The 14,442-nt window shown below is 35.8% G+C and overlaps 1 protein-coding gene across 6 annotated transcripts in view; it reads left to right on the top strand.

The window, feature by feature from the left end:
* The window catches only part of Ptprz1 (protein tyrosine phosphatase receptor type Z1), a 186,248-nt gene that overhangs the window by 125,159 nt on the left and 46,647 nt on the right, over positions 1–14,442 (top strand). For 4 of the 6 annotated variants that reach the window (XM_036181207.1, XM_036181210.1, XM_036181208.1 and 1 more), the window contains exons 11-13: positions 1,348–1,394; positions 4,170–7,719; positions 12,102–12,246. In XM_036181207.1, coding sequence (XP_036037100.1) covers positions 1,348–1,394; positions 4,170–7,719; positions 12,102–12,246 — 3,742 coding nt within the window. The remainder of the gene's footprint in view (positions 1–1,347; positions 1,395–4,169; positions 7,720–12,101; positions 12,247–14,442) is intronic. The other 2 variants (XM_036181212.1, XM_036181211.1) reach the window with 1 other exon arrangement.

Raw genomic sequence — 14,442 nt, 5'->3', positions numbered from 1 at the left:
TCAAGTGAGAACTTTCACTTTGATGGCACAGAAAATTAGTAAGGATAAGTAACTCTGAAATTGTTAAGCTTTTAAGAGTATTAACTTTAAATCATAGGAACTGAGTACATTTATAGACATTGTGTGATTTCTCTTCTAAATAGAATTCATGTACCAAACTGTGTTTTTGCTTTTTCATCTATTAGCACCTTGTGAGTTTCTGATGACAAAAATGAACTCGTAACAGTCTGTATTGAAGGGAAAGTCGAAACATGATGAATATTTGCTATCAATTCTGTTATGCCATGGAATTTTTTTAGAATATGCATTTACTGTGGAAAGACTTCAACATGGAGCATAAGCAACATCAAGATGGAGCAATGGCATGGTTTCATAAAAGTCTGTCTATACTAAACCATTGCTGAAACAATGCTCCCAAAGCTATCACTGCTGCTGTGCTTATCCTCTTCCTAATAAACTCAACATTTGGCTGAAGACTGAGAAATATCTATAAACCCCCAGTAATTTGTCTATGTGCTAGAGTCCTTTCTGCACACCAAGAACCAGGTCTTAATCTTTCCCAGGCAAGCACTCCATCACTGAGCTACATCACTGGGCTCTTCGCCTATTCTAACACTTACTAACAGGTCTTTTTCTTCTTCTTCTTCTTTTTTTTTTTTTTTTTTTTTTTTTTAGCAATGGTAAAAAGTGTGTTGATCTAATTGTTTGGGAAAAATAAAAAGCAGGCTCAAGTGAATATGGTTACTGATTCTCTACAATAGCATAAATGGCATTAGATGAATTTCCTGGAGAACATACATAGGGATCTTTCTGTCCAGCTCTCCATGGTGCCAGCCCAAGCTGAAGCTTGCTGATAAAAAGTTCTTCCTCCTACCTGGTGCAGGAGGCTGCATTCAAATCAATACAAGCACAAATAAAGACAGTAAGAAAGAATTACTTGGCCCTTGGTCAGAAGAACTTCAGGAAGTTAACCAAGTCATAAAATTACTCCTACCCAAGTCTCTAGAAAGTCCCTGTCACTCCTCAGTTCTCTTCACATCAGCTCCAAAGATGTGCTGATGAGAAACCGGGCTTGTTTTGACATTTAGTTTTATCACTGTCATGTCCCCTTTTTTCTTCTCAGCTTTGGTGGGAGTTGGGCTAGGCTTGGGGAAGACAATTCGAGTGGAAGATAGGAATCAATGTCAATGTCACATGTCAGTTTTTGGCATTTTTATTTTGAGATATTTTCAAAGCTAGTGATTTTTCACTTTTCTTTTAACCTTTTCCCTTTCTACCCAAAGATAAGCCTATAAGGCCGCAGGAGTTAAATTAAAACTGCTAATAATATTGTTTTTAATTTTGTAGAACTTGACCTTTTTCCTGAATTAATTGGATCTGAAGAAATCATCAAGGTATCATAGCTCTTTTTATATTCAAATGTTTCAAAGTTGAAAAGCCTATCTAGAATTATTGCTTGGATTTTAGATACTGTTGTATGATTTACTGTTGGATTAATTGCTATTCACTAATGTCACATACTCAGTACATGTGATTTATGAGGAACCTGGAAGACATTTTGACTAGTATAACACCCCAAAAATGGTTATAATGAAAAAAAAAAACCACTAATCAGCTTTACAAATAATTGTAGCTATAAGCTACAGCTATATTGTAACTTTGTAGAATCTAATTTTTTCTAATAATATTTTCCTAGTTTTTAAAAATGCTGTATGTAGTTTATAAATAACCAATGGCAGATTCATAATAAATATGAACTAGGTTATAATAGAATTTGTATTTGAGCTAATCATATAAAAAGCATATGTTTCTAGTACAATGCCCTCTGAATAAACATTTGAGAATATCAACAAATTTTAACATTATCTTAGTCTTTGGCATGAGAGAAAATAATTGTTGAATGAATGTATATTTCAACCTAACCACAAATGTTTTGTACATGATAACTGAAACTAAATTTTCAAACCAGGCACTCTGGATGATATAAACATGTGCATATGTACAAATTGTGTAGGAGCAGAGAAAAATGATTATCAATGCCATTACCTACTAAAGAATTGAAATCAAGTTATACAGAAATAATTACTTCGATGATTTATATGTCTATCATTAACCTTTCTTACCCTCCCAAGTATATATTCTACTTTATAACAAGTGTTCACAAAATTCATCTAGGGATCGCTTTTTGTGTGTGGCCATATGCTCATGTTCACATGTGTACAAATAATGCCTAAAATTATTAACAGAATCAAGTCAAAAGAAGGAAAAATCCTTATTTTGCTATGCTGTCAAATTAACTCTTTTTCATCTTATAAACTGAAGCAAGCTCTACGCTAGTAATTTAGCAACTGATACTGTTTGTATTCTATCTCATAAGAAATGCAATATGCAATTACCTTTCATTATAATTGCCATGATTACAATTCTCTGTTTATTTTTATTATTAATTAATATTGATACTAAAGAGGCCTCAGGAGAAGCTTACAAAATCTGAAATTTTCCAATGTTAATTACTAGCAAATTTCTCTATAAAACTACAGTTTATTATAGCATTCAGTTGTGCAAATAGGCTATAAATAGGTTTTAAATTCTAGCAGTGTAAGATCAGAGATGCTAAAGAATATATATATATATATATATATATATATATATATATATATATATGCCATGTTATTTTACTCTCACCAGCTATATGCATTACAAACAAGCAGATCTTCTTGTTAGAGAAGTAAACTGCAATGTTTGCGAATTACATCTCCACAGTCTTTTATGCTATGGTTAAAGGTTCCTCAACAGAAAGAGGGAAAATAACCCAGCATATCTGTCTAGGTTCCAACAAGAAACAGATGTCACAGTCTAGTGTACTCATTGAGGTTGATTTAACTTAAAAAACAAAAAACAAACAAACAAAAACCCCTATTCAACAGTATATGAAAAGGTCAGTGGATGTCAAGAGGTGGCTTTGAACACTTGGTGGCACAAGGTAGTATGAACCCACAGAATTCAACAATGCATGGAGAACAGTGGATCATCTCTCTCAGTTTCCAAGAGGTGTTTTATTTGAAAGTCATAAAATTTAAAATCTTCTAGGAAAGAAATCACTGAAAGCATATGTGTATCATGGGCGTATAGCTTTTTCCCCAAAATATGCAATGGAAAAAAATAGGTGAGTACCACCAGGCTCTCATGAAATTGTTATGGAAATCTACAAGGTTTATGGTACGGTATGATAAAGTGTATTAGTGGGGAACATAAGCAAAGATGAGTATTAGTGCAGGGCCCATAGAGATTATTAGATCATGTATAACAGCAATACATGATATATCTTTGGGGAGATTAGGTTCAGAAGGGAGAAAGAAAGGTAAAATGATAATTGAGGTTAAATTTGAGATTTTCTTTTATGTTCACGTTCAACAGTAGAGATCTGAATTCACTTAAACTAGTTAGAATAATCTGAGGATTTGAGAAAATGCAGAACACTCCACTGTGTTCAATTTGGAAGGGCACAATAGAAAGTAGACTCCTACACAGATGTGGAATGAGCCCTTGGAGGAAAGGCTAATAGTTACAATAGAACAGGGGATGGGGAGGAACGGCTTTAATTGAGTGGTGTTTTCAGTATTGGGCACATATGTGGGTTTGTCTCTTGGTCTCTGTTTTCCTTGGAAAATGATCAAGAGTGTCATCTGCCAAGAATGAGAGAAAAAACAGGAAATGGAAGGTTTGAACAGAGCTTGGGGTTGGGACTTAGTGTGGACTGACACCAGAGAGCTAGGCAGATTCTTAAACTTTTAATGTTTAGGGACAGGGTAGAATTTCTATCCCACCAAGCTGAACACCAGTGCTCAGCAGAACTGGGTCAGATTATAAAGCAAATATTTTGTTATGTTATTTTGGTTCTCTTATGTAACATTAAAATGAAGGTGGCTTAATTTCGTTTAATTGCTTTCCCTATTGAATAAAATAAAAGTTATACAATAGATGCATGTTGATTAAATACAAAAGATATAGAATGGAATAGACTAGAATAAGAGAACCATGTCCTATGAGAGTGTGAAGTCACAAAGGTCCTACAAGTGAAGAGTCATAGTATAATGCTGTGTAAGATATTCAGACTTTTTCCCCTCTAATTTCTTTATGCTCCTTTAAATTTTGTTTGCGTTTCACAGGAGGAAGAATATGGAAAAGACAATGAAGAAAACACTGGCTTGAATCCCAGTAGAGACAGTACCACAAATCAAATAAGGAAAAAGGAACCCCAGGTTTCTACCACAACTCACTATACTCACATGGGGACTAAATATAATGAAGCCAAGACTAACAGATCGCCAACAAGAGGAAGTGAATTCTCTGGAAAGAGTGACGACGTTCTCAACACATCTCTGAACTCTACTTCCCAGCAAGTTGCTGAATTAGATACAGAAGAAGAAATGTCCTTGCCTTCTCAGACTGGAACTAAGCTGCCACCACACAGTGTGGAAGGTACTTCAGCCTCCTTAAATGATGGATCTAAAACTCTCTTTGTCTTCCCACAGATGAACTTGTCTGGGACTGCAGAATCCTTAAACATGGTTTCCCTAACAGAGTATCAAGAGGTGTCTACTGACATCGGGGAGGAAGAAAACTTACTGACTGATTTCAAGCTTGATAGGGGAGCTGATGATTCTTCAGGCTCCAGCCCCGCAACCTCTGCTGTCCCTTTTTTCTCAGATAATATATCCCATGGATATATATCTTCTTCAGAAATGCCTGAGGCAATCACATATGATGTGCTGAAGCCAGGATCTACAAGAAATGCTTCAGAAGACTCAGCTTCATCAGGTTCAGATGAGTCACTAAAGGATCTTGATGGCAGTGTGTGGTTTCCTGGCTCCACAGACCAAACAACACAGTCTGAGACTGGATCTGGCAGAGAGAGCTTTCTCCAGGTTAACTCCACGGACATACAAATTGATGAATCTGGGGAGACAACTGAGTCATTTTCTCCAGATGCCATGTTCTCACAGGGTCCTTCAGTCACAGATATGGAAATGCCTCATTATTCTACCTTTGCCTACCTCCCAACTGAAGTAACACCACATGCTTTTACTCCATCCTCCAGACCACTTGATTTGGCTCCCACTATCACCGTGCTCCAGTCACAGACAACTCAACCAGTATACAATGGTGAGACACCTGTTCAACCTTCCTACAGTAGTGAAGTCTTTCCTCTAGTCACCCCTTTGTTGCTTGACAATCAGACCCTCAACACTACCCCTGCTGCTTCAAGTAGTGATTCGGCCTTGCATGCTACGCCTGTATTTCCCAGTGTTGGTGTGTCATTTGAATCCATCCTGTCTTCCTATGATGGTGCACCTTTGCTCCCATTTTCCTCTGCTTCCTTCAGTAGTGAATTGTTTCGCCATCCGCATACAGTTTCTCAAACCCTTCCACAAGTTACTTCAGCTGCTGAGAGGGATAAGCTGTCTTTGCATGCTTCTCTGCTGGTGGCTGGGGGTGATTTGCTGTTAGAACCCAGCCTTGTTCAATATTCTGATGTGGTGTCTCATCAGGCCACTACTCATACTGCTTCAGAGACGTTGGAATTTAGTAGTGAATCTGCTGTCCTTTATAAAACGTCTATGGTTTCTCAAATTGAATCAGCCAGCAGTGATGCCATTATGCATGCATATTCTTCAGGGCCTGAACCTTCTTATGCCTTTGAGGGCTCCCACCACATGCTCACTGTTCCTTACAGTTCTGCAATACCTGTGCATGATTCTGTCGATGTATCTGATCAGGGGTCCTTACTTGTCAGTCCTAGCCATATATCAATGCCTGAGTCCTCATTTGTTACTCCAACTGCATCATTACAGCACCCTCCTCCTGCCCTCTCTGGTGATGGAGAGTGGTCTGGAGCCTCCTCTGATAGTGAATTGCTTTTACCTGACACAGATGGGCTGAGAACTCTTAACCTTTCTTCACCTGTTTCTGTAGCTGAATTTACATATACGACATCTGTGTTTGGTGAGGATGTTAAGCCGCTTTCTAAAAGTGAGATAATGTATGAAAATGAGACGGAACTGAACATGTCTTCTTTCAGTGAGATGGCGTACCACTCCAAAAGCACAGTCATGCCAAAGATGTCTGATGTTGTAAATAAGTGGAATACATCTTCACAAGAAACCCCGGTTTCTATTTCTGGCATAAATGGCATGCTTCCAGAGTCTCTTGCTTATCCCATCACTAAGGTTTTTGATCATGAGATTAGTCAAGTTCCAGAAAATAACGTCCCAGTTCAAGCTACACACACTGTATCTCAAGCATTTGGTGACACTTGGTTTACACCCGTGCTTAGCACAAACTCAGAGCCAGCATTCTTTGACCCTGCTTCTAGTGAAGTATTCCGTCCTTCAGCACAACCCTTGCTCTATGAGGCCGCATCTCCTTTTAATACTGAAGTATTGCTGCAACCTTCCTTTCAGGCTTCTGATGTTGACACCTTGCTTAAAACTGCTCTTCCATCTGTGCCTAGCGATCCACTATTGGCTGAAACCCCCAAGGTTCAACAAAGTAGCTCTTCCATATTGCATCCCATGGCATCAGACTCTGCTTCAAGGGAAAGCATGCTGCACTTTACATCTGTACCACTTCTCGATGCATCGCCTTCTCACGCGCACTCCACTTCACTTCAAGGTTTAACATTTCCTTACACAAGTGAGCAATATTTTGAACAAGGTTTGCTTAAGAGCAAAAGTCCCCAGCAAGTTCTGCCATCTGTGTACAGTAATGCTGAGTTGTTCCAAACTGCACATCTGGATATTAGCCAGGCCTTTCCTCAGAAAGAGGGGCGTGCGTTTGCTACTCCTGTTCTGTCCATTGATGAACCACAGAATACACTCATAAACAAGCTTGTGTATTCCGAGGAAGTTTCCATGGCCACTGAAAGTTCTGTTACCGATAAGGTACTTGCTGGTCTTCAGACAGTTGTTTCTGATGTACTTGAATCTACTGACCATTCTGTCCCATTAGGAAGTGGGTACCTTTCTACTGCAACTGTTTCTCCCAACAGAGATGACTCTGTGACTACAGCCAAGTGGCTTCTTCCTTCTAAAGCTACTTCTCAACTGACTCATAGTGCCAGATCTGAGGCTGACTTAGTGCGAGGTGAAGATGGTGATGACTATGATGATGATTATGATGACATAGATAGTGATCACTTTCCCATAAATAAGTGTATGTCATGTTCACCCTATAGAGAGTCCCAAGAAAAGGTAATGAATGACTCAGACACACAGGAAAACAGTCTTGTGCATCAGAGTGACCCAGGTTCACATTTGCTATTTGAGAATCCCGAAGAAGAAAATGGAGGCGCAGGTGTAACTAGTGTGGCTCAAAGTCCTGATAAGTCACCAACAACAAATCCGCCACCCCAGAAGGACAGTGAGGGGAAAGAGGACAGTAACACTCTGGCGGGCAGTGCTGTCCTTCCTCTCACCCCAGAATCTAAAGCCTGGACAGTTCTGACAAGTGATGAAGAGAGTGGGTCAGGGCAAGGCACTTCAGATAGCCTTAATGATAATGAGACTTCCACAGATTTCAGTTTTCCAGATGTTAATGAAAAGGATGCTGATGGTGTCCTGGAAGCAGATGACACAGGCATAGCTCCGGGATCTCCACGGTCCTCCACACCATCTGTTAATAGTGGGCACTCAGAAGTATCCAACAGTTCAGAGGCAGGTTAGTCATGAGCAAAGGGATAGAATGAGATGTGCTACTTTTCTTGCTATGAAAGTTAAATAGAAACCTCGTGGAAGAAAATAATTCTGGTACACCAGCAGATCTTCACTTTTTAATCAAAACACCCAACAAATCAATTTATAGCTCTTAAAAATGTGATTTTACTTATGATTTCAAATGAATATTCAACATATTTTGGTCTTTGATTTAATTATCTTCAAAAAATAGAAGTTTTTGTGTGCATTACTAATTCTTATCCTACAGGATTCCTATTGTGTGTATAATCAATTATGTATTTGTAATACACCATTGGTATATTACAACACAGTGTGCTGTATTGAGACCATTTAAATGTTCACACTCGTATCTTAAAATAAGCTGTAAACTAATCCTGTTGGATTTAAAATCTCAGTGATATGCTCAGCACCTGCCCACCAATGGAAAGCAATGTCCACAGTAGCTGGAAGAACTTCTAGAAAGAATCACAGGTTTTAGATTTAATAGCTAAGGAAGATTTTTATAAACATAATGTTGTTTTAAAACTATTTTTCTTTGAGCTTCTTTAGGTTGCCTAAAGAGGGCAGTATAAACCAGCAAAATACCTTCTACTGTGTGTTTGCTAAAATATTGTCATTTCTACTTAAATAATAGACATGAATATGCATAGTACATATAGTTATTGTGTGAGAAGATGTAAAAAAAAAGCCTAAAGCATTTTCTGTAGAGATGCTTTTCATTGTTAATATATTTTATGCAAATTGGTTTGTTAGCCAGATGTTTCTTGGAGCCGACTGTGATATACAATACAGATGTGTGCTTTAAATGTCAATGGTAACAAAACTCAAGTTTAATTCCATTAAGCATATGAATAACTAGGTAATTCCATAGAATCTATGGCAAAAAATATGATTTGCTTTGATTAAGTGATAAGGTTTTTAAAATTAACAATAAACGTATTTAAATCTTAGCAAGTCAAAAGATAATCTAATGTAATATTGGGTAGTAATTGCACAGAATTTAATGTTCAAAATTCAGAGTATAGAACCAATGTCATTAAAAATATTTTTCTCTTAGTTATTTTCATCATTCAAATTAGTTGTTTATTCTTTAGTGTGGCAGCAATTAATAATTTATATGCGTAGATAGGGAAGTTTCTTTTTCTGTATTTTGACTCAATATCTATTTAACATTGCATTTCAGCTTCAATGTATGAACTGATGTGTGAGAGGGAATAATGAGTCTGTGGGTCACTGTACTCAGCAGTGTTGTTACATATGCAAATTGTTATCTGTCCTCAATTATAGTACTTGTTTTTCTTTTTACATCTTTAGATTTATTTTAAAGGGAAAGATCATGAATCAATCTATTTTTCTTTCTTGCAAGATTATACTCTCATGGAAAGGCCACATATACTAGTATATAATTAAGCACTACATCTAGAATTATTGAAGGGAACCATTTCTCTTAGATGTACTAATAAGAATAACTGTTAAGAATAAACTCCCCCACTAATGAAGACAAAGCAATATGTATATAACATCCATCTTCATGAAATAACTAAGGATTAATGAAGGAACTAAGATAAAATAAGACTAGGGAAAAATTTGCATTTAAATGTAAAACTAATAGAGAGTTTGTCTTATCCAATTATTAAATATTCCCTAGTCTTAAATATACCATTTAAGGTACTTCTAAGATGTAGAAAATTTTACATGGTATCATTAGGGTGTGTGTGTGTGTGAGTGTATGTGCATGAACACAGACTAAAAGATCCTTGATCCAGGTTGCATAAAGAGTCAATACAAAACTAACCCTGGGAATGTATTATTAGTGTTTGTCTCTCAGAACATGCTTACATGATTGAGAACAATAAAATACGTATTATGCTTAAATTTTCACATCCAAGTTATGCTGTCTTATTCTCAGCCCTTTAAAATGTCAATTTTATTCTTTATTGCTTAACTGAATTACTTTCATTTAAATAACTATCTACTAAGCTCTATGAAAGCACATTTTAGTCTCAAATAAATGAAAATAAGACAACCAATTGTTCCTCTCTATAGCATACAAAGCTGCTAGCAGACTGTATTTTCATAAGGTATGCCATCCTGTACAAAATGCCTAGGTTTCAATAATATGTAACTACCATAGAATCATTCTAAATCCCCATTTACAGAGTTGAAGTTCAGATTTCCCTGAGAAATTATGAGGAAATTTTATGGAGAAGAAGATAGATAGATAGATAGATAGATAGATAGATAGATAGATAGATAGATACAGACAGACAGACAGACAGACAGATAGGTGGATGATAGTGTGTGTTTATAATGCATGCATATAAATGTAATTGCATTTGTTTTATGTATTTTCAAGACACATATTTTCCACATACAGCATATGTATGACCTGACATATTTCATGTGTGTATGTACATATGCTTAAACTATATATTTAGCTATATACACATACACCCATATATGTGTGTGTATATAATATATATTACAATGAAACTGTGTGGTCATAAAATTTATGTAAACTTCTTAACTCACTTTTTTTTCTCTTAACTTGAACATGGTCTCTATTCAGACAATCTAGTGGGGTTCCAGGTGGGCCCCAAATTTGCATTCTTAAAATGTTACAGATATTGTAGCTTCTATTCTGGGGCTTACAATTTAGAGATGATGATATAAATAAGAATATTAACCACCATTTATAATCACTGAGGACCAAAGATTACAGAGCAGGTTATTTTATTTGTTCCCACAATTTCTTTCCATTTAGGTAGTAGTTATGATAGGAAAAAATGTGAAGATAACCATGGAAAAAGCAAAATGCCATTTTAAATGTTATGAGGACATTTCAGTATATTAATCATCAGATTATATATGGGTCTACATGAGTCTCCACAAAGAACATAATGGCCAGAGTATATGGATGACCTAATTAAAATAATCAAAACTTTGGCTTTCTTGAAGGAATATTAACCACAACACAAATATTGGTTAATTTATGATATATGCATATATATTTTTAAAGGATTTTTTAGGCACACCTTTGAATTCCACATTTTTTCAAGCAAAGATGGATAATCTAAATGATTTTCAGATCCTGGGAAATATGGGTATCATTTATACTCCTTTGGTAAAATTTTCATATGAATGCATCCAAGGTTCATAACCCTATTCCCTCAACTCAAGTTAACAGAAGGAAGCTGTTGTGTTAAGCTGGAAGTTTAACACAACAGTTAGACATGTTGTAATGTCATATGTATGCTTTACATAGGAGCTTCAATTTTCCCAAATTTTAAAGGGTATCACATATTTGAAATGAACTCTTTGTATTTCTTGCCAGTAAAACATTTGGTAGAAAACATGAATTGTATTCAATGCTGGAAGTATGAAGACGTTGGTGGGACCTTCAATTTAGCTCTCTGAGCACCTGTACAAGACAAGAACCAGGGGCGGATAGAGTTGGAACAGCTCTCATAAATAATTGTCTTAGCTTTCCTCTGAACACTGTTCAAAGCAGAGGAGAAGAGTCAGGGCTGTTCACCAACATTCACAGTTCTGAAATTGTTTTTTTGACAACCTAGAAGGATAACTCAGTTGCAGTGATTTTTTTTCAAAGATTTTGTACAATAAAGTACCTAATTGGACATAAAAATACTAGCTCATCAACTTTTAGATTAAAACTCAAGGTTTGTCTTCAGATGTTTTCAGTCCACAAGTACATTTGAAAGCAATTTCTTAAATACATGTATTTTTTAAGTTCATGTGAAATAGAGAATTTTCATATTTGATAGAAAGACAACAGACGAGAATTTGAAAACCAACTTGATCAAAACATGTAATATGGATGTATGAAATTCTCAAATAATGAAAAATTTAAAGGAATTTTATCAACTTATATTTAAAATTGAAAGTTTGATTGAAAGTAATTATCAATTTTTCTTAATTGTTTACCAAATTACAAGGTTAAAATAAATATACATAATTAGTTTTAGAACATCAAGGTTACATACAATGATTCAGTAACCCTGTGGTTTCCTAACATTTATTTTAAACAGTGATTTTCTAATGTTGATGCTTCAGTTTTCCTTTGATGAATTTTTTTTCCTAACCAGGATTGGTTCCAGATCCTGCTATCACACCCCCACCTCTGATGATTTCTGTTTTGTTTTGTTTTGTTTTTTAAGTAGCTCTAATATCTTGCCTTAATTTTTAAACATTATTTTACCTAAACTGAGGTATAGACAGCCTTTGCACCATAGAGTCCGAACTTTAAAGGTAAGTAGAAACAATGCAGCTTGTACTTAGTCAGCCGGAAAATGCCACTACTTTTCCATCTTAAATGTCAACTCTCTCAATTCTTTCCGACTACAGAGGCCAGTAATAGTAGCCATGAGTCTCGTATTGGTCTAGCTGAGGGGCTGGAGTCTGAGAAGAAGGCAGTTATCCCCCTTGTGATCGTATCCGCCCTGACTTTTATCTGTCTAGTGGTTCTTGTTGCTATTCTCATCTATTGGAGGTAAGTTGAGTGTTTTGGAAATTTCCATTATTAAAGCTCAGATTTATGCCAATATTTATTCTGAAAGATCTCCAGATCATATTCAAAGTTCCCTTTACACTAAAGCTGTTATTAGTGTATTCACCTATGAAGAAGGCAAACTTATGAATCTAAAGGTTGATGTTTTCTGCACTTAAAGAATGGAAGGTTAATAGAAGAACTTTGACTTTAGTTAATGTTTATTAAGATGTCTTGACAGCTGTACTTTCATATTAACCAAATTAACATTCTAACATCATCATAGCATTTACCATTAATAATAGGCTTTTTATCAGCTGTTATAAATACAAAGTTATTATTTAGGAGAACAATTTTATATGAAAACTATGAGTTTTTACAAGATGTATGTCAACTGTACACAGTCATGGGAAATGGTAGCATATACACAAAAGTAAAAATGAAGCAACTGAAAAATAAAGATAAGAGAAATGACTATGTTAAGATGCAAAGACATTAAAAAAATTATTGCTGGCTTTGAAGCTGAAATATGCCTCCATGTTCTTCACTAATCCTTCAAAACTTTAAAGGACCAGGGCAGTGGCCTATATAATAAGCTCTCTTCTTTGTACCAAGCACAGCAGACAACTAATTTATGAATTTACCAAGGACATAAAACAAGTCAGTATAACTGTTTCTTGGAAAACAAGAACTCAATGATGATAATAGGAGAATTCCTGTTTATAAGCCAAAAAAGGGCTTCACTTAGTAATTTATGATTTCCTCATAAAGGAGAATTGTGTACAGAGGCCTATAATTAACTTCTTTTGTTAAACAGCAGCATTTTGTAAGTTCAAATTACTGCTCTCTAATTGTTACCTGAAATGTTTTTTCTCAGTCTAATTGTTAACTGTTTCCCATGTATCCACTTAGAAACTGTGCCAACTGTTGGGAAATATAACAACAGTAAATTTTGAGTAAGAATCATTGCTTTTAAGGAACTCATGCTTGCTGAGAAAAAATACTTTGCTATGAAAAACTTTTTAAATATTACACAAACTTTTATATGCATAGTGGCCAAAGTCTAATGCAGAGTTGTAAGAGAACGTGAGCCCTCAAGAAGCCAGGACGGGCAGAGTTAAGTATAAAACAGTTGCTGAGCTTGACTTGAATGTGATTTGGAAATTAGGGATGAAGGCAAAGGCATTCCAGGCAGGGGGTCCAGGCAGCTGAATGAACCAAACTGAATGTGCCCAAGTCCGTGAAGATTCGAGCTTGTCATTGTATGTAGCTCTATTGTTGGGCTACAACAGACCACTTCTACAACCAGTTGTGTCTCTTATCTGACTTCTTTTGTGCAACAGAACAGACCAGGATATGCCAACAGCCCACATTTTTGTTAGGAGCCCATTTAGTCAGTATCAAGAGGCAAAGCAGCTTTCTTCTGCCTGTGCTCCAGTGACATCTCTTTCTATAGATTCAACAGTGTAGAAGATGCCATGGTTAGCTGTCTGTGAGCATTGCACACAGTCCAGCAATGTCATGCAGCCAGCATTTCTTTGATTTTTCTCCACCCCACCCCACTAGACTTGTGCAAACTTGTGGACACATTTTTTGGACACATTTTTATATCCAATTTGATCACTTTACTCATTTTTGCCTAATCTGATTTTCCCTACAAACGGAAATATTTGGATAAATGAGATTTTGTTTTAAATAAAAAGATGGACAATATGACAAGATATATTTCATATTAAATACTGCTAATGTGAAACTAATAAAGTGGCAGGTGATTTATACTTAAATGAAATAATTAGAGTAAGTTTTATAATTTCTATTATTTGTTCTTAGCTGTCTTGTGCAAATTTAAAATTCAATGTATTTAATATGGTCTGATATTTCATGAGAAACTAAAACCCAAGTGTTTTTAACCTTTGCTATTATGGATTATCTACTATCTATTGTCAGGAAAGTCAGATTAAATTGTCAAGACCAGTTTATCCTCACCAGTAAAATGTTTCTCTTTTCCTCACAAACATTATTTCATGTATCTTGAACACAGGATGCAGTTAAAAGATCAACACTTGGGTGGTTTTATGTATGTATTTTGTCTATTAAATGTGCTGCTAAAAATTGTCACTCTTTGCTAAACCCCTTCAAAATTCATTAAACATTGCTAGATATCTGTCTTACATGTGTCTGCATGAAATTAACTCACTA

Source organism: Onychomys torridus, chromosome 3 (genome assembly GCF_903995425.1).
Source record: "Onychomys torridus chromosome 3, mOncTor1.1, whole genome shotgun sequence".
NCBI classification, from domain to species: Eukaryota; Metazoa; Chordata; class Mammalia; order Rodentia; family Cricetidae; genus Onychomys; species Onychomys torridus.
This window is presented reverse-complemented; position numbering and strand designations above follow the sequence as displayed.